The sequence below is a fragment of the Cherax quadricarinatus genome, chromosome 33, assembly GCF_038502225.1.
Source record: "Cherax quadricarinatus isolate ZL_2023a chromosome 33, ASM3850222v1, whole genome shotgun sequence".
Classification (NCBI taxonomy): domain Eukaryota; kingdom Metazoa; phylum Arthropoda; class Malacostraca; order Decapoda; family Parastacidae; genus Cherax; species Cherax quadricarinatus.
The window spans coordinates 15,188,209-15,209,878 of record NC_091324.1 but is presented as its reverse complement, the minus strand read 5'-3'; the positions used below and the strand labels follow the sequence as shown (position 1 = coordinate 15,209,878).

Sequence of the window (21,670 nt, the reverse complement as noted above, 5' to 3'; positions counted from 1 at the left end):
ACCAGAGCTTTATTTGATTTGAGTCTTCAGCATCATTTAAAACCAATGCTTTCCATTGATTTGACAGAAAGCAAAATCAGGGAAGCACTGTCGAAGAATAAAAGTAAAACAAATTAGTTGACTGGCTTTTTTGACTGCTTCACATACTACTTCCGCTACTCTCATTCTTGACTCACCCAACCTGTTCCACAGTGTTTCTCAGTCTGCTCCTTTCACTTTCTGATACTGTCTGCCTTTTCCTAAGTCAGAAAGTATTTCTTATCTGCCTGATACACCCTGTCAACTAATAATACGAATACCACCTGGTGGTTCACACTTACACTCACTCACCCATTTGACCATAAACAGAAATATCAATCTCAATCTCAAAATAATGAATCTTAACTAGTCATAAGTTGGCCTGTTATACTCCAATACTGAAACTATGTATAGTGCCAAAACAAAAGCATTCACATTGCTAAACTCACAACTAGTATTTAGTCACTTAGCCATAATACCAACTTATCTCATAATTTTGTAACATTTTAAACCTAAGATTTAATATAAGTCTGCCCGAAATGCCTAGCCATGCTAGGCGTTCTAGTGGTACACTCTGTAATTATTATTTTACTACATGTAAACCACACAATAACCAAATTCTGTAAACTCAGCATTATAATACTTATAGAGAATAAAGTTTGAATTTGAATTTGAATTTGAATACTAATTTTTCCTTATGGGACTTGAACCTGCCTTGCTCATGAGCATGGCAGATCCAATTCCCCATTGCTTTCTCTCTCAAGTCTACCTCCATGCCCTCTTGGATATTGATACAGTCTTATAGGCATTCCAGGTACCTAGTACATGTACATGAACTCTGGAGACAGGTAAATCCTTAGCCATCCCCAAGTTCAAAGCATTTGTTTCCACTCTGGACTGATACTTTCCTACTCTACTGGAACTTCTCTGGCATTGCTTCACAGTTGATTAACATTCTGTCCTCCTAAGTCTGAAAGTACTCCCTATAAGAGCAAGAGACTCGGCTGACACTGGAAAATACCTCCAGTGAAAAGCATGGGTGAGATGAGTATAATGAGACATGAAATTCATTAAGAGTAGAGGAACCAATATTTTTTTAACAATCTTCTTTCATACATAAGGGAAATTACTAACAAACCTCTATCTTAAAAGAACTGGATAAGTTTCTCTAGTTAGTTCCTAATCAGCTGGGTTGCACACAGCTAGTACCAACTGCTTAGTTCATTAGACTGTAAATCAGGAGACTAGGTCTGGGACCAGGATGGTTGGGCAGTGATCCCAAGTCATTTTCAGGTAAACATCATGTGGTAAAATATGACAGTGCCATCCTGCTTACTAGTTCATGTCCTGACACCGAATTATATACCCTTGAGCCATTTTCTCTTAATCAGATTTATCTTGCTTTTTCTGTAGAGATTTATCTTTCAGTATACAGTACTCTTCCAAATTATCATTGATTGCATTATGCTGTATTTCCTTGTGCTTAAAATGTAGATTTACATGAGTGACACTAGCATCAGTGATGTAGATCTGCATGAGGGACACTGGCATCAGTGATGTAGATCTGTATGAGTGATACCGGCATCAATGGTGTAGATCTGCATGAGTGACACTGATATCAGTGATTTAGATTTGCATGAGTGACACTGGCATCAGTGATGTAGATCTGCATGAGTGACACTGGCGTCAGTGATGCAGATCTGCATGAGTGACACTGGCATTAGTGATGTAGATCTGCATGAGTGACACTGGCATCAGTGATGTAGATCTGCATGAGTGACACTGGCATTAGTGATGTAGATCTGCATGAGTGACACTGGCATCAGTGATGTAGATCTATGTGGGAGACAGTAAAAGGGTTAAATGATCCCTTGGCACATAATGAGTGGATCTTGGGGTTAATAACTGTAGACTTGGCTAACAACCCCTTTTTTTTAAGATATATGATAGAGTACAGATATTAATCTCAGATGATGTAGATTTTCCTTAATAATATCTGTCAGTGTTTAATATAATGTTTGTTTATGCTCTGTTCTATCCATCATAAGTTCTGAAAGGCTACTCAAGTGATAAGGCATGCAGTCATGTAATTCCTAAGAGAAAGACTGTTACAGTAACTTAGATGTGAAATCTGATGTTATTTGATATTTTGAAACTGGGGAAAATAGGTTGTTAGGTTGTTGGCATTGCAGTTCACCACATCAACATTTTTCCTACAAGCCAAGACATTAAGTATGCTAATGTAATATACTCTTTGGTGAGTATTAACCCCTTCAGGGTCCAAGGCCAAAATCTGAAGTGGTGCCCCAGTGTCCAAGAATTTTCAAAAAAAAAATTTGTTATTTTTTCTTATGAAATGGTAGAGAATCTTTTTGTGAAGGTAATAAAACAAAAAGTACGAAATTTGATGGAAAATTGACGAAATTATAGTCTCGCGAATTTTGTGTCAGCGATATTTACGAATCAGCGATTTTGCCGACTTGGACTCCCATTTTAGGCCAATTACATTATTCCAGTCGACCAAATTCTTAGCTATTTCACTAGTATTACTTCTATTCTATCGATTGAGCACAAGAAATCACCAAGTCAACTGTTTCAACTACAAAATAAAGTGATCGGAAATTGGTAATTTGGCCAATTTAACACAAAGTTCAAAATATTCCAATTTCAAAATAGGGTCCAGAATAAACAATGTAGGTATTCCTGGCACTAAACTAACATTTCCTCTGTTCATTAGTTACATTTTGAGGCTTTACAAATAAATTCCATTTTTATTTTTTATTCACATAATGAATTTTTATTCACACCAAAAAATAGAAGATTTACTGTTATGCAATATTGTAATAATTGTATAAATATCATCACCACATTTGTGAATGTATATTAGATCCACCAGCTGGTGTGTATTAGACGTGTGAGGTCGTTTGTTTACTCTTGAACATCGGCAAAAATTTAACATTTCCGCTACTTTGAGCTCAGTTTCAAGCCATTTCCAGTGCTAAAACCAATCAGAATCATCTCTATTTCTGTAATATGTCTTCCATTCTATAAAATGAGACCAAGAAATCGCAAATACAACTATAAAAAACATACGAAAAAACACTGCAAAGTCGCTGTTTTAATCGAAAATCATGGTCTCGGTTTTTCCTCTCATTATACACAGTGTGCTGCAGGATTTGTTTTATGTGGTGCACACATACCACATACATGTATTCTCTCATATCTAGGCCCAAATGTACCACTCACAGTTTATCAGAGTGAGTTGAGCTCAAGGCGTAGATCTACGGTTTGGACCCTGAACGTAAAGCCGTAGATCTACAGGACGGACCCTGAAAGGGTTAATATTACATAATATGCAGTATTTTTTTTATTAAATAGTATACGCTGTGTAATTTTCAGTTTGTAACACTTCTTAGGGATTTTTTTTTCACTAATATACCGCAGTTTATTTAATGGGGGTCAGGATAATTTGAATTAACTTAAGTTCCCATAATGAAAGGCTTTTCCACGAAATCAGCCTCATTGTTAAGTGAGGTTTGCCTTCCAAAATATGCATACATTATAGCCTCCCATTTCCCTTAGGCATTTAGCTCTTCCCCTGCATACAGTACTCTAGTAATCATTTGATGAGTGATAGTAATGAATATGCAGTTTAACTAATATGGGAGAGTATAAACATTGCTTTATTGAATTGTATGGTGATAGTATCTTACATATATTAAAGTACAATACAATAATTCATAAACCACATTTCAGGTATTCAGCAGGCTAACCCCAGTGGCAGCAGCAGTCAGGTATGTATCACTAAACTAAAGCAAAGTTAAATAAATGATCTGACATGCTTTTTCTACTGCTGCTTATTACGATTTAACCCCTTCAGGGTCCAAGGCCAAAATCTGAAGTGGTGCCCCAGTGTCCAAGAATTTTCCCCCCAAAAATTTGTTATTTTTTCTTATGAAATGGTAGAGAATCTTTTTGTGAAGGCAATAAAACAAAAAGTACGAAATTTGATGGAAAATTGACGAAATTATGCTCTCGCGAATTTTGATGTGTCAACGATACTTACGAATCGGCGATTTTACCGACTTTGACTCCCATTTTAGGCCAATTACATCATTCCAGTTGACCAAATTCTTAGCTATTTCACTAGTATTACTTCTATTCTATCGATTGAGCACAAGAAATCGTCAAGTCAACTGTTTCAACTACAAAATAAAGTGATCGGAAATTGGTAATTTGGCCAATTTAACACAAAGTTCAAAATATTCCAATTTCAAAAAAGCGTCCAGAATAAACAATGTAGGCATTCCTGGCACTAAACTAACATTTCCTCTGTTCATTAGTTACGTTTTGAGGCTTTACAAATAAATCCCATTTTGATTTTTTATTCACATAATGAATTTTTATTCACGCCAAAAAATAGAAGATTTACTGTTATGCAATATTGTAATAATTATATAAATATCATCACCACATTTGTGAATGTATATTAGACCCACCAGCTGGCGTGTATTAGACGTGTGAGGTCGTTTGTTTACTCTTGAACATCGGCAAAAATTTAACATTTCCGCTACTTTGAGCTCAGTTTCAAGCCATTTCCAGTGCTAAAACCAATCAAAATCATCTCTATTTCTGTAATATGTCTTCCATTCTATCAAATGAGATCAAGAAATTGCAAATACAACTAAAAAACATATGAAAAAACACTGCAAAGTTGCTGTTTTAATCGAAAATCTTGGTTTCAGTTTTTTTCTCTCATTATACACAGTGTGCTGCAGGATTTGTTTTATGTGGTGCACACATACCACATAGATGTATTCTCTCATATCAAGGCCCAAGTGTACCACTCACAGTTTATCAGAGTGAGCTGAGCTCATGACGTAGATCTACGGTTTGGACCCTGAACGTAAAGCCGTAGATCTACGGGACGGACCCTGAAAGGGTTAATCTATACGTATTCACTTTTTTTATGATTCCATCTATAAATATGTTTAGCAACCAAGCCTACTTTTACCGGAAAATGTCTTTTCTCTTGCTTACCCTTAATCTGAGCCTCACTATCTGCATAAAAACTCTTACTACTTTTAGTAACCTGCTACATATTCCATACATTAACAACATTTGCCACATTGCTTCCCTATCCACTCTATCATATGCCTTTTCTAAATCCATAAATGCAACAAACAGTTCCTTACTTTTTTTAATTTGTTTTTTATTAACACATAAGCTCTTTCCCACCAAGGCAGGGTGACCCAAAAAAGAAGAAACACTTTCATCATCATCATTCTCTGCATCACTGTCTTGCCAGAGGCATGCTGATACTACAGCTCGAAAACTGCAACATATCTCCACCCTTCCTTCAGAGTGCAGGCACTGTACTTTACACCTCCAGGACTCTAAGTCAAGCTAACTGGTTGCCTTGAATCCCTTCATAAATGTTACTTTGCTCACACTCCAACAGCACGTTATGTCATAAAAACTATTTGCCTCCACTCCTATCTAAACCCCTTGCACACAAAACCTCCTTTACTGACTCCCTCCAACCTTTAATAGGATGACCCCTTCCTCACCTTCCTTTCACTACAGATTTAAATGCCCTCCAAGTCATTCCATTTTGTTCCATCCTCTCTGCATGTCTGAACCACCTCAACAACCCCTCGTCAGTCCTCTGGATAATTCTTTTAGAAACCCTGCACCTCCTTCTAATCTGCAGATTACGGATTCTCTGCATAATATTCACACTACACATTACCCATAGACACATCTTCACTTCCCCAGCCGTCCCTTGTTGCAACATTCATCACCACGGATTTGCACCCATTTACGAGCATTGGTACCACTGTACTCTCATACATTCCCCTCTTTGCTTCCAAGGATAACATCCTTTGTTTTAACTGACTCCTCAGTGCACCACTCACCTTTTTCCCCCTCATCAGTTCTATGGTTCACCTCATCTCTCACAGACCCATCTGCTGACAAGTCAGCTCCCAGATATCTGAACACATTCACTTCCTCCATACTCCCTCCCTCCAATCTGATATCCAATCTTTCATCACTTAATTTTTTTTTTGTTATTCTTGTCACTTTGCTCTTTCCTATGTACACTTTCAATTTCCTTTTACACACCCTCCCAAATTCGTCCACCAACCTCTGTAACTTCTCTTCAGAATCTCCCAAAAGCAACTGTGACAACTCCCACTTTGTATTCGAGTTTGTATTTTTCGGTCACATGCCTTTTTCCAACACCTGAGCACTCACTTCTCTTACAGCTCTATGTACAAATATATTGAACAACCATGGTGACATCACGCATCCCTGTCTAAGGCCTACTTTTACTGGGAGATTATCTCCCCCTCTCCTACATACCCTAACCTGAGCCTCACTATCCTCATAAAAACTTGTAACAGCTTTCAGTAACTTACCACCTATTCTATACATTTTCAGTATCTGCTACATTGCTTCCCTATCCACCCTATCATATACCTTTTCCAAATCCATAAATGCAACGAAAACCTCCTTACCCTTATCTAAATACTGCTCACTCATATGGTTCACTGTAAACACTTGGTCTACACATCCCCTACCGTACCTAAAGCCTCCTTGTTCATCTGCAATCCTGCTCTTTCTTACTCTTAATTCTTTCAATAATAATTCAACCATACACCTTACTAGGTATACTCAACAGGCTTATTTCTTTATAATTCTTACCTTCTCTTTTTGTCCCCTTTGCCTTTATACAAAGGAAATACTGTATGTATGCTCTCTGCCAGTCCCTAGGTACCTTCCCTCACTCATACATTTATTAAATAAAAGTATGTACAGTACTAACCATTCCAAAACTATATCCCCACTTGCTTTTAACCCTTAAACTGTCCAAACATAGATCTACATTGATGTGTGTAGCGCTCCGGACGTAGATCTACGTTGATATGTGTAGCACTCTGGACGTAGATCTACGTCCGATTTTACATGCTTTCTTATGTAAGAAAAAACGTAATCTATGATCAGAGCGCTATGCACGTCATCGTAGATCTATGTTTGGACAGTTTAACTCTTTGGCTGTTTTGGTCGTATATATACATCTTACAAGCCACCGTTTTTGACATATATGTCAAAAACGGCAGCTCATAAATTCTAGCGGCTTCAAATCAAGCAGGAGAAAGCTGGTTGGCCCACATATGAGAGAATGGGTCTGTGTGGTCAGTGTGCACCATATAAAAAAAATCCTGCAGCACGCAGTGGATAATGAGAAAAAAAAAACTCTGACCGTTTTTTCTTAATTAAAATGCTGATGTTGTGGCCTATTTTCCTATAGTATTTATGGTTGTATTCTTGTTTTCTTGGTTTTGTTTGATAGAATGGAAAACATATTATAGAAATAGAGGTGATTTTGATTGGTTTTACTATGAAAAGAACCTTGAAATGGAGCTCAAAGTAGGGGAAATGTTTGATTTTTGCCGATGATCAAAAGTAAACAGATGATGTCATTTTCCAACAAATGTCCAAGTAGCCATTCTAATATGCAATCATGAATGGGTTGACATTATTTATACAATTATTACAATATTGCAGTAGTCTGCATAACAGTAAATCTTCTATTTTTTGTTTGTATAAAAATTCAAAATAGAAAGCAAGAGTAATATCAGAGGGGCCTGGAGACATGACTGATGAACAAAGAAAATGTTATTTTAGAGCCAGGAATGTCTGCATTGTTCATTCTGGACCCTGTTTTGAAATTGTCATATTTTTTAATTTTCGTGAAATTGGCCAAATTGCAAATTTCTGACCACATTATTAGGTAGTTGAAATCGGTAAATAGGCAGTTTCTTGTACTCAATCGATAGAAAAAATAGAGTTCTAAAGAAATAGCTATGAGTTTAGTTGACTGGAACAATGGAATTAGCCAAAAATAGGGCTCAAAGTGGGTGAAATCGCCGATTCGTAAATATCGCCGAGGTTGCTAACTTTGCGAGAGCGTAATTCCGTCAGTTTTCCATCAAATTTTGTTCTTTTGGTGTTATTACAATCAGGAAAAGATTCTCTATCATTTCATAAGAATTTTTTTTTTTTTTTTTTTGAAATTTTGCAACACCAGGAGAAACCTCAGGATTTGGGGTTGCGACAGTCAAGGGGTTAAGGGTTAACATTTCTATCTAGATCCCATCAATATCAGCTGCTCTACTCCCTTTCCTTACTTTTATCTAGATAGTACATTGTTCATTTACAATACATGCTTCAATATTAATGTCTAGTCTATGTGTCCCCTCCCCTTCCCCAATCTTTGTTCGTTGATAATCTTATTGCTGTCTTACCTCAAACTCTTTCAATAGTAAATCTGCTATGTACATTGCCTAGCATACTTGACAGATTTTATTAACTTTTAATTTTCGTTAATTTTAGTCTGATTACAAACTATACTATATTCATTTTTTGAGAAACAATTTGACAGGTTGGTGTGAACCTGTTACTTTGCAAAAGTAATCTTTTCTGTCTCTTCTATTCTCATTGAACCTCTTCGCAGTGTTTATAAATTTTTTATTGTTACTTTACCTTGACTTCTTTTGAAATTTCTTGTTAAATTTAATTTTTTTTATTTTATATACTTGATGTAATTAAATTGCAGATAACATCTTCAAGATCAGGATTGTTTGAGACTTGGGATGGCATCAACAAATTTGATGAAAATATTTATGAGGCCACGGTACCACCTCCATCACCATCATTGCTTGGAGAATTTGATATTGCAGCAGTCAGTGCTGATGGTCAGCCATGTGCACAGATTGCTACGTAAGTTTGAAGTACATGCATTATCAGTAATCCAATTACTAGCAAACCCTGTCTGCTTTTCCATGATTGTTTGCTTACTATGCCTTTATACATAACAATTATTTTTGATTTGGTGATTTGTGTTGTTTTTCTTCAGTCTACACTCCCATAACAACGTATATACTGGAGAGATATGGGAGGAAGTTACAAATAGATAATGTGAAAAGCATGGGCACATTGCAAGAACACTGTTAACATTTGTGGTCCATGGCTATTCAGCTTGCTTACAGTTGATATCAAAAATACTGCCAGAACAAGTATAGATTTTTTTTAGAAGAAACTGGATCACGACTTCTGTCAACCAGGCAGTGATGGGTATGTGGGCCAGTGGGTTGTCTATAGCAACATTCTGGTTGAACAGTAAATCAGCAGAAAAGTCTGGCTCCAGACCAGGCTCTGAGAATAGGAAACTCTCGAAACCGGTCATGATTACACTACTGCTTGTCATCCTTAATATATGTATATTATCCAGGAGAACAGATTACATACCACATGAGCATCTTCCTTTCATCTTTCATTCCTCACACTACTCAAATTTTTGCTACAAGTGCATTTCCCATAACATACCTGGAGTATACCTGGAGGGTGCTCCTGGGGTTAGCACCCGTGTGGCCTGGTCCTTGACCATGCCTTGCAATAGATTAGGGCCTGATCAGCCAGGCTGTTACTGCTGGCCACATATAAATTGACATACAAACTACAGCCTGGCTGGTCAGGTACTGTCTTTAGGTGCCTGTCCAGTGCCTGCTTGAAGACAGCCAGAGGTCTATTGGTAATCCCCCTTATGTATGCCAGAGGCAGTTCAACAGTCTTGGGCTTCTGACACTGTGTTGTCTCTTCATGAACTCATATCATAATATAAAGCCTTTAATGTAAGCTTCTTATATTCTGAACTAATCCTTGTCCAGTATTACTTTTAAATAATTTACAAAACAGTATTCATTCAATTATGGGCTATAGCATTCAGAGCATATTATACATATGTTGTCATTTCTTTCTTTCTTTCAACACACCGGCCGTATCCCACCGAGGCAGGGTGGCCCAAAAGGAAAAATGAAAGTTTCTCCTTTTACATTTAGTAATATATACAGGAGAAGGGGTTACTAGCCCCCTGCTCCCAGCATTTTAAGTCATCTCTTACAACACGCATGGCTTACGGAGGAAGAATTCTGTTCCACTTCCCCATGGAGATAAGAGAAAATAAACAAGAAGAAGAACTAAAAAGAAAATAGAAGAAAACCCAGAGGGGTATGTATGAGATTGTAAAAATTATAGAGGAATAAGTTTATTGAGTATACCAAGAAAAGTGTACGGTAGGGTTATTATTGAAAGAATTAGAGGTAAGACAGAATGTAGGATTGCGGATGAGCAAGGAGGTCTTAGAGTGGGTAGGGGATGTGTAGATCAAGTGTTTACATTGAAGCATATATGTGAACAGTATTTAGATAAAGGTAGGGAAGTTTTTATTGCATTTATGGATTTAGAAAAGGCATATGATAGAGTGGATAGGGGAGCAATGTGGCAGATGTTGCAAGTATATGGAATAGGTGGTAAGTTACTAAATGCTGTAAAGAGTTTTTATGAGGATAGTGAGGCTCAGGTTAGGGTGTGTAGAAGAGAGGGAGACTACTTCCCGGTAAAAGTAGGTCTTAGACAGAGATGTGTAATGTCACCATGGTTGTTTAATATATTTATAGATGGGTTGTAAAAGAAGTAAATGCTAGAGTGTTCTGGAGAGGGGTGGGATTAAATTATGGGGAATCAAATTTCAAAATGGGAATTGACACAGTTACTTTTTGCTGATGATACTGTGCTTATGGGAGATTCTAAAGAAAAATTGCATAGGTTAGTGGATGAGTTTGGGAGAGTGTGTAAAGGTAGAAAGTTGAAAGTGAACATAGAAAAGAGTAAGGTGATGAGGGTATCAAATGATTTAGATAAAGAAAAATTGGATGTCAAATTGGGGAGGAGGAGTATGGAAGAAGTGAATGTTTTCAGATACTTGGGAGTTGACGTGTCGGCGGATGGATTTATGAAGGATGAGGTTAATCATAGAATTGATGAAGGAAAAAAGGGGAGTGGTGCGTTGAGGTATATGTGGAGTCAAAAAACGTTATCTATGGAGGAAAAGAAGGGAATGTATGAAAGTATAGTAGTACCAACACTCTTTCTTATATGGGTGTGAAGCTTGGGTTGTGAATGCAGCAGCGAGGAGGCGGTTGGAGGCAGTGGAGATGTCCTGTCTAAGGGCAATGTGTAGTGTAAATATTATGCAGAAAATTTGGAGTGTGGAAATTAGGAGAAGGTGTCGAGTTAATAAAAGTATTAGTCAGAGGGCTGAAGAGGGGGTTGTTGAGGTGGTTTGGTCATTTAGAGAGAATGGATCAAAGTAGAATGACATGGAGAGCATTTAAATCTGTAGGAGAAGGAAGGCGGGGTAGGGGTCGTCCTCGAAAAGGTTGGAAGGAAGGGGTAAGGGAGGTTTTGTGGGCGAGGGGCTTGGACTTCCAGCAGGTGTGCATGAGCGTGTTCGATAGGAGTGAATGGAGACGAATGATATTTGGGACTTGACGATCTGTTGGAGTGTGAGCAGGGTAATATTTAGTGAAGGGATTCAGGGAAACCGGTTATTTTTATATAGCTGGACTTGAGTCCTGGAAATGGGAAGTACAATGCCTGCACTCTAAAGGAGGGGTTTTGGGATATTAGCAGTTTGGAGGGATATGTTGTGTATCTTTATACGTATATGCTTCTAAACTGTTGTGTTCTGAGCACCTCTGCAAAAACAGTGATTATGTGTGAGTGAGGTGAAAGTGTTGAATGATGAAAGTATTTTCTTTTTGGGGATTTTCTTTCTCTTTGGGTCACCCTGCCTCGGTGGGAGACGGCCGACTTGTTAAAAAAAAAAAATTGTATGTGTAGTGTGACCTAAGTGTAAGTAGAAGTAGCAAGACATACCTGAAATCATGCATGTTTATGAGACAGAGAAAAGGACACCAGCAATCCTACCATCATGTAAAACAATTACAGGCTTTTGTTTTACACTCATTTGGCAGGACGGTAGTACCTCCCTGGGCAGTTGCTGTCTACCAACCTACTACCTAGGTTGTTGTCATTTAGTGTATTAAATTTTCAAAGCAAAGCTGGCTGGGTGCTTAGCAGATGTAGAAAGATATTAAAGTAAATTTTTTATTAAATAAAACTGATTCACCAGCATTGTTCTATCCTATTCAATATGGCAGTTACACAGTAGAAACAAAAACACACTATGTTTCTGCATTATTTCATCACTTAAGATGAATTTCATACATCAAGTAATAAAATCTGTCAGCCTGAGCTGGAAGAATTCGGTAGGGTAATAAGTACAGTGTCAAGTATTCCAACTGATCAGTTACAGAACTTGAAAGGTTTTGTTCCAGCAAAACTGGAGTTACTTTACTTGGAAATTGCCATCTCTCAGGGTGGCCTATATCAAACACAAGAAAAATGGGGTCTCTGAAGGTATCTTCATCATAGAATGGACTAGGAGGGGAAAAAGAAGGTAGGTGGTGTGCTGAGGCATCTATGGACAGAAATCAGTATCAATGGAGGCAAAAACGGTAATATACCAGAGTATAGTGGATCCAACATTTTTTTATATGGGTGCAACATATGGAGGCAGCTAGAGGTAGTGGAGTTATGTTGAGGGCAGTGTATGATGCAAATTAATTATCTGTACAAAGAATTAAGAGCATAGAAATTAGAAGACAGTGTGGGGTTACTAAGGGTATATAATTTAGAGGGTTGATGAGAGATTGTTGAGGTGGTATGGGCATTTGGAGAAGATACAGGAGAATAAGATGATCAAGTAAATAGCAGGGATAGGGGCCAACCCAGAAATGGGTGGGAGTGGTAAATGCTTTTACACCCAGTAGGCTTGTGTGAACATGTTAAACAGTGGAAACAAATGTGATGTTTTTGTCAGGTTATCAGAATTGTAATGTCAGTACATTTTTGGCCAGACAATGATTAAATGAATGATGGTGAATGTTTTTTTTTAGGGGGGGGGGAGTTACCCTACCCTGATATGAGATGGTTGATGAAGTAAAATATCACCTTAATCATCATGGAATGAGATGACAAAAACTAAAATTTAAAAAAAAAATTCAAACTACATTATATACCTAAAAATATATATACATGTATATGTACATACAAATTCATCATTGCAATAGCCCCATGACAATCAATCTGGACATAGCAAAACTCAGACTACTTTACTTATACTAGGGAACACCAACCAAATCTAGGCTGCCTCAAGATAAACTGGGTAGGACTAAGCTACATTATATTACATTAATTTATCAAGGACAGGCTAGGTCACTAAGCTAGTTAAGTGTAAAAAGGAAAATACTGTGCATCACCTTAATTAATAAATATATGCCTCTATTTTCTCCATGGGAAAGTGGAACAGAATTCTTCCTCTGTAAGCCATGCGTGTCGTAAGAGGCAACTAAAATGACGGGAGCAAGGGGCTAGTAACCCCTTCTCCTGTATACATTACTAGAGTGAAAAAGAGAAACTTTTGTTTTTCTTTTTGGGCCACCCTGCTTTGGTGGGATATGGCCAGTTTGTTGAAAGAAGAAAGAATGCCTCTATATATATATGCTTATCAGTGCACAAGATAAATAATTAAGTTCAGGAAAAAAACATTTCAACATACATTCACATACACATGTAAAATTTACATTATAAGGAAAAGCAGTGTAGAAGATGAGGCAAAGAAAACACAGTCCTAGTTACCTTTCCATGTTCTGTTTTTGTGTACTGTTTCAACAAATTTGGTTGAAAATAAGAAAAAGTTTTGGAGTGAGATTAATAAGTTGAGAAAGCCTAGGGACCAAATGGATTTGACAGTTAAAAATAGGAGAGGAGAGTTATTAAATGGAGAGTTAGAGGTATAGGGAAGATGGAGGCAAAATTTTGAGGAACTGTTAAATGTTGATGAAGATAGGGAAGCTGTGATTTTGTGTATAGGGTAAGGAGGAATAACATCTTGTAAGAGCGAGGAAGAGCCAGTTGTGAGCGGGGGGGAAGTTCGTGAGGCAGTGGGTAGAATGAAAGGAGGTAAGGCAGCTAGGATTGATGGGATAAAGATAGAAATGTTAAAAGCAGTTGGGGATCTAGTTTTGGAGTGGTCGGTGCTATTATTTAATAAATGTATGGAAGAGGGTAAGGTACCTAGGGATTGGCAGAGAGTGTGCATAGTTCCTTTGTATAAAGGCAAAGGAGACAAAAGAGAATGCAAAAATTATAGGGGGATAAGTCTATTGAGTATACCTGGTAAAGTGTATGGTAGAGTTATTATTGAAAAGAATTAAGAGTAAGACGGAGAGTAGGATAGCAGATGAACAAGGAGGCTTCAGGAAAGGTAGGGGGTGTGTAGACCAAGTGTTTACAGTGAAACATAGGTGAACAGTATGTAGATAAGGCTAAAGATGTTTTTGTGGCATTTGTGGATTTGGAAAAGGCATATGACAGGGTGGATAGGGGGGTAATGTGGCAGATGTTGCATGTGTATGGTATAGGAGGTAGGTTACTGAAAGCAGTGAAGAGTTTTTATGAGGATAGTGAGGCTTAGGTTAGAGTATGTACGAGAGAGGGAGATTATTTCCCAGTAAAAGTAGGCCTTAGACAAGGATGTGTGATGTCACCGTGATTGTTCAATATATTTATAGATGGGATTGGAAGAGAAGTGAATGTGAGGGTTTTGGGAAGAGGTGTGGAGTTAAAAGATAAAGAATCAACTCCCACAAAGTGGGAGTTGTAACAGTTGCTCTTTGCTGATGACACTGTGCTTTTGGGAGATTCTGAAGAGAAGTTGCAGAGGTTGGTGGATGAATTTGGTAGAGTATGTAAAAGAAGAAAATTAATAGTGAATATAGGAAAGAGTAAGGTGATAAGGATAACAAAAAGATTAGGTGAAGGAAGATTGGATATCAGATTGGAGGGAGAGAGTATGGAGGAGGTGAATGCATTCAGATACGTATTTAGGAGTGGATGTGTCAACAAATGGGTCTATGAAAGATGAGGTGAATCATAGAATTGATGGGGGAAAAAGGGTGAGTGGTGCACGTAGAAGTCTGTGGAGACAATGAACTTTGTCCGTGGAAGCAAAGAGGGGAATGTATGAGAGTATGGGTATACCAACACTCTTATATGGGTGTGAAGCATGGGTGATGAATGTTGCACTAAGGAAAAGGCTGGAGGTAGTGGAGATGTCATGTCTGAGGGCAATGTGTGGTGTGAATATAATGCAGAGAATTCGTAGTTTGGAAATTAGGAGGTGTGGGATTACCAAAACTATCATCCAGAGGGCTGAGGAGGGGTTGTTGAGATGGTTCGGACATGTAGAGAGATTGGAACGAAACAGAATGACTTCGAGAATGTATATATCTGTAGTGGAGGGAAGGCGGGGTAGGGGTCGGCCTAGGAGGGAGGGGGTAAAGGAGGTTTTGTGTGCAAGGGGCTTGAACTTCCAGTAAGCATGCATGAGAGTGTTTGATAGGAGTGAATGGAGACAAATGATTTTTAATACTTGGCATGCTATTGGAGTGTGAGCAAAGTAACATTTATGAAGGGATTCAGGGAAACTGGCAGGCTGGACTTGAGTCCTGGAGATAGGAAGTATAGTGTCTGCACTCTGAAGGAAGGGTGTTAATGTTGGAGTTTTATAACTACATGTAATGTAAAGCAGCCCTCTGGCAAGACAGTGATGGAGTGAATGATGAAAGTTTTTCTTTTTCGGGCCACCCTGCCTTGGTGGGAATCGGCTGATGTGTTAATAAAAATAAAATTTTTCATTATCCAGTTGCTTCATATGATCATACCATCATGGCTATAAAACCTATAGATCTAATTGTTAATATGTATATTTTAAAAGCTGTGCTTTTAGTGTATTAATATTAAACTTTCAACAGGGATATCCTACAAAAGAATGGAAGTGCAGCAGATGCAACAGTAGCAGGGCTATTTTGTGTAGGTGTGATTAATACTCAGTCAATGGGTCTAGGAGGTGGCTTTCTCCTGACCTATTATGAACGGGCCACAGGAAAGGCATACTCTCTTAATGCTAGAGAAAGTGCTGCAGCAGCTGCATATGAAGACATGTATCATGGCAATGAAATTTTAATGGAAAATGGTAAGGATAAACTTTATTTTGGTTCTTTAATATTTTTTTATAAGCAAAAAGCGCTCTGCTAATTAGGAATCCCCGGAGAAGATGCTTATAAGTGATACCTTAAGTGGTTGCTCAATTTTTATTTTTCCCTCCAAAGTTATTGTTTATAACTTGAGAATGCCTCATTGAATTAGTTTCATATTTTCAGTGCTGGTGTACTGTAAGTAGGGAAAGATTCGTGTAACTATTGACATGAGTAGGTGCCCTTTGGCCAATTTTATAGACCCAAAATGGATTTTGGTCTCTGTACAATAACCTGAGAATGTTTTTTAAATGACTCAAATCTTTAATGGCTGATGCATATTATAAGGATATTCCTTGTAAGATTAACCCTTTGACTGTTTTGGTTATATATATACGTCTTACGAGCCACCATTTTTGACGTATATATACTCATAAATTCTAGCGGCTTCAAATCAAGCAGGAGAAAGCTGGTAGGCCCACATGTGAGAGAATGGGTCTGTGTGGTCAGTGTGCACCATATAAAAAAAATCCTGCAGCACGCAGTGCATAATGAAAAAAAAAAAACTCCGACCGTTTTTTTTAATTAACCCTTAAATGGTCCAAATGTATATATACGTTTTTTCAACATCTGAAAGTATGTAAAAAAATGTAGATCTTTTTTTTTTTGTTTTACATGTGAAAACGTGTAAAAAAAACTTTTATCTACATTTTTTTTGTTATATTTGAAAATATGTAAAAAAAGTAGATCTACTTTTGTAGCACTACGAATTTGAACGTCGATCTGTTTGGACCGTTTAAGGGTTAAAATGCCGACTTTGTGGCCTATTTTCCTATAGTATTTATGGTTGTATTCTCATTCTTGGTCTCATTTGATAAAACGGAAAATATATTATAGAAATAGAGGTGATTTTGATTGGTTTTACTATGAAAAGAACCTTGAAATGGAGCTCAAAGTAGGGGAAATGTTTGATTTTTGCCAATGTTCAAAAGTAAACAAATGATGTCATTTTCCAATAAATGTCCAACTAGCCACTCTGATATGCAATCATGAATGGGTTAACATTATTTATACAATTATTACAATATTGCAGTAGTCTGCATAACAGTAAATCTATTTTTTGTTTGAATAAAAATTCAAAATAGAAAACAAGAGTAATATCAGAGGGGCCTGGAGAAATATCAGAGGGGCCTGGAGACGTGACTGATGAACAAAGAAAATGTTATTTTAGAGCCAGGAATGTCTGCATTGTTCATTCTGGACCCTATTTTGAAATTGTCATATTTTTTATTTTTCGTGAAATTGGCCAAATTGCAAATTTCTGACCACGTTATTGGGTAGTTGAAATTGGTAAATGGGCAGTTTCTTGTACTCAATTGATAGAGAAAATGGAGTTCTAAAGAAATAGCTATGAGTTTAGTCGACTGGAACAATGGAATTAGCCGAAAATAGGGCTCAAAGTGGGCAAAATCGCTGATTCATAAATATCGCCGAGGTCGCTAATTTTGCGAGAGCGTAATTCCGTCAGTTTTCCATCAAATTTCGTTCTTTTGGTGTCATTACAATCAGGAAAAGATTCTCTATCATTTCATAAGGAAAAATAATTTATTTCTTTTTTAAATTTTGCGACACTAGGAGACACCTCAGGATTTGGGGTTGCAACAGTCAAGGGGTTAAACCATGTAGGTGCAAATCTGCGAATTTCCCGACAGTTAAAAAATGGGAATTATTGGTTTCTCTGATAATTGGAGAATGCCTTTTCTGATTAGCTTCAAATATTTAGCACTGTGTATTTTACTTTAATAATAATATTAATAATAATAATAATCATAGCTATAATAATACACGTACGTGTACAGGTCGGCCATCACTAATCTGGCATCATTGGGACCTGTAGGGTGCCGGATTAATGATTTTGCTAGATTACAGAGTGGTTAGGTTAGAATACACTAATAAAGTTAACCAACTTGACTTACACAAGAAAGTTCATCACTGCTGCTTCCAAAGTGAATAGCTGAAATTTACAGCTAAACATATTTACATGTCTTGAGATGAAGGGCTGTCAGGATTGCTATCTTCTTCATCTTGGAAGGTGACTGAGATATCAGGAACTGATGATGACATTGGCAGCACATCAGGCTGAGCAGATGTTGAAGGCACTAGATTTTCAAGTGGTGACTCCTCTGTTGCATGTTTTTTAGCTATTTTTTTTTTTTTGAACATATCTTGCAAGCTGAGCTGTTTTATATATTTTGGCCTTTCTTTGATTAGTTTATCCTGCAGCATGTAAACGTTCATTATTTCTTGTTCACTTATAAAACTGCGTTGCTCTGGACCTTTTAGCAGTTCACCTGTCAACTGAATTAACCTATCAATAGAGATTCTTTCTGCTACATCTTCCTCATTTTCATCACTGCTCTGTCCTCCACTGGCTTGCTGCTGTGGATTTATAACCATCTGCACAATTTCTGAGTCAGTATAATGATGCAAGATCCTTCACAGCAGGATTAGCCAGATCACTATAATCTGTTTTTCCTTTGAAGCCCTAAATCCTGTAAAAATCATTCTCAATGTCTTTCCCAGGTGCAGTCTCAAACATTAACCCTGGCCACAATTTATGCCATCCATTTTTCAGTGTAGATGCCTCTACAGACTCCCAAGCATTGGCAACACAGTAAGCCATATCTCTCACATTAAATTTCTTAAGAAACTCACGTATTGGTCTGCCAGAGTTAACTGCACTCAGTAGGCGCCTCATAAAATTGGTGTGATACTTAGACTTAAAAGAACGTAGTATGCCATTGTCCTAGGGTTGAATTAATGATGTGCAGTTAGGTGGGAAGTAGATACTGAAAACATTGTTCTTTGCCAGTTCTGCAGTTCTGCTTTCAGATGTGCAGAACAGATGTCTAAAATTAGGATTACCTTACAGTAGTGGTCTAGACCAACAGAGTAACAGTGAACTCTTGCTTCTGAAACGAAATAATTTTCAAACCAATTTAATGTAATTTCAGTTGTTATCCATCCTTTTTTGTTTGCATGGTAAATCATGGGAAACTGTGTCATACCTTTGAAAGCCCTGGGACGTAAACTTTTACCGATGACCAGTGACTTACATCTGTGCATTCCTGTGGCACTAGAGCATCCCAGCACAGTGACACGATCTTTCAATGCTTTATATCCTGTTGGTGATTCTGCATCCTCATTTGTCAGAGTTTTTGGTGTACATTTCCAGTACAGTGCTGTCTCATCTGCATTGTAGACCTGCTCAGGACTTAATTTTTCATCTGAAACTAACTGGCAAACTCGTCAACAAATTTAACAGCTGCTTCCATGTCCACTGAATGTTTTTTACCACACACTGCATGAAACTTTAAGGCATGTCGATCCTTGAAACACTGCAGCTAACCTTCACTATAATCACATTCATAATCTAGTCCTAGTTCATGAAAAATTTTGGCTTGTTCCTTCACTAGAGCTCCAGACAGCTCAACACCTTTTACTTACACATAGCCCAAACCACTTCATCAGAACCTGATCTAGTTCTGAACTTTTACCTCCTTCAGTGTTTTCCTTTTACACATCTATTTCTTTGAATCACTGTTAGCAAAAAAAATTAATAATTTTTTTCCTGTTTCTTTATGTCACAGACACACTGCTGTCAAGCTTTTTCAGAAGCTCAACCTTATCTATTATGGACAATGAATGATGTTTGCACTTTACAGAACATGAAACATTTCCTTTATTCGTTGGAGCCATGGCTAGGGCTAAAATTGAGCAGGTTTTAACAATAAATGGAGGAAAACTAATTGGAATGACTTATGCTGTAAGTAGCACCACCAAACAGTAGCAGCAGGCTGGTGTGGCGACACCTGGAAATTTTAACCCTTTCACACTTGCTTTCCATTTTGATGGCCTGGTGGTTAATGCTCTCGCTTCACACGGTGAGGGCCTGGGTTCGATTCCCAGCCAGAGTAGAAACATTGGATGTGTTTCTTTCCACCTGTTGTCTATGTTCCCCATCAGTAAAATGGGTACCTGGGTGTTAGTCGACTGGTGTGGGTCGCATCCTGGGACACTGACCTAAGGAGGCCTGGTCACAGACCGGGCCGCGGGGGCGTTGACCCCCAGAACTCTCTCCAGGTAAACTCCAGGTAAACACAAAAAATAGAAGATTTACTGTCATGCAGACTACTGCATTATTGTAAAAATGGTATAACTAATATCACCGCATTTGTGACAACATATTAGACCCACCAGTTGACGTGTATTGGACGCATAACGTGATTTGTTTACTATTGAACATTGGCAAAAATTAAGCATTTCCACTACTTTGAGATCAATTTCAAGGTACATTTAGTTCGTAAACCACTCAAAATTATCTCTATTTCTGTAACTTATCTTCCATTCTATCAAAGGAGACCAAGAAAACGAGAATGCAACCACAAATACCATAAGAAAATACACTGCAAAGTCGCTGTTTTAAACCAAATACATGGTCGGAGTTTTTTCTCATTATGCACTATGTGCTGCAGGAATTTTTTTTTATACTGTACACGCTGACCACTCAGACTCATTCTCTCATGTGTAGGCCTACCAGCTTTCTCTCACAAGATAGGAAGTCACTAGAATTTTGGCATAGTATTACAGGACCAACAGTGGCTTGCAAGCCATAATATTACGGGACCGACAGTGAAAGAGTTAAACTACGCTAGCTGAAATTAGTGCCAAATTACTGATGGAACTGGATTAGTGATGGCCAACCTTTATTTTTTTAACATGCCTCTGAGGCAGGGTAACTAACCTGCCTCAAACATTTAGCACTGTGTATTTTCTTTAATAATAATAATAATAATAATAATAATAATAATAATTATAATAATATACATACATTTTTTTTTTTCAACAAACCTGCCGTATCCCACCAAAGCAGGGTGGCCCAAAAAGAAAAACGAAAGTTTCTCTTTTTAAATTTAATAATTTATACAGGAGAAGGGGTTACTAGGCCCTTGCTCACGGCATTTTAGTCGCCTCTTACAACACACATGGCTTACGGAGGAAGAATTCTGTTCCATTCCCCATGGACATAAGAGGAAATAAACAAGAACAAGAACTAGAAAGAAAATAGAAGAAAACCCAGAGGGGTGTGTATATATATATGCTTGTACATGTATGTGCAGTGTGACCTAAGTGTAAGTAGAAGTAGTAAGACGTACCTGAAATCTTGCATGTTTAAGAGACAGAAAGAAGACACAGCAATCCTACCATCATGTAAAACAATTACAGGATTCTGTTTTACGCTCACTTGGCAGGACAGTAGTACCTCACTGGGCGGTTGCTGTCTACCAACCTACTACCTACAATACTTACATACATATACATATATATACAGTGGACCCTCAACCAGTGATATTAATCCGTTCCTGAGAGCTCATCGTTAATCAAAATAATCGCTAGCCAAGTTAATTTTCCCCATAAGAAATAATGGAAATCAAATTAATCCGTGCAAGACACCCCAAAGTATTGAAAAAAAAATTTTTTACCACATGAAATATTAATTTTAATACACACAAACTGAAGAAGACATGCACAGTTACATGACACTTACCTTTATTGAAGATCTGGTGATGATTGATGGGATGGGA

The 21,670-nt window shown here is 37.6% G+C and overlaps 1 protein-coding gene across 9 annotated transcripts in view; it reads left to right on the top strand.

Moving 5' to 3' along the window:
* LOC128694021 (scoloptoxin SSD14) overlaps window positions 1-21,670 on the top strand; it is a 170,848-nt gene that overhangs the window by 97,431 nt on the left and 51,747 nt on the right. For all 9 annotated transcript variants that reach the window (XM_070090851.1, XM_070090857.1, XM_070090856.1 and 6 more), the window contains 3 exons: window positions 3,775-3,812; window positions 8,642-8,805; window positions 15,804-16,024. In XM_070090851.1, the coding sequence (XP_069946952.1) occupies window positions 3,775-3,812; window positions 8,642-8,805; window positions 15,804-16,024 (423 nt within the window). The remainder of the gene's footprint in view (window positions 1-3,774; window positions 3,813-8,641; window positions 8,806-15,803; window positions 16,025-21,670) is intronic.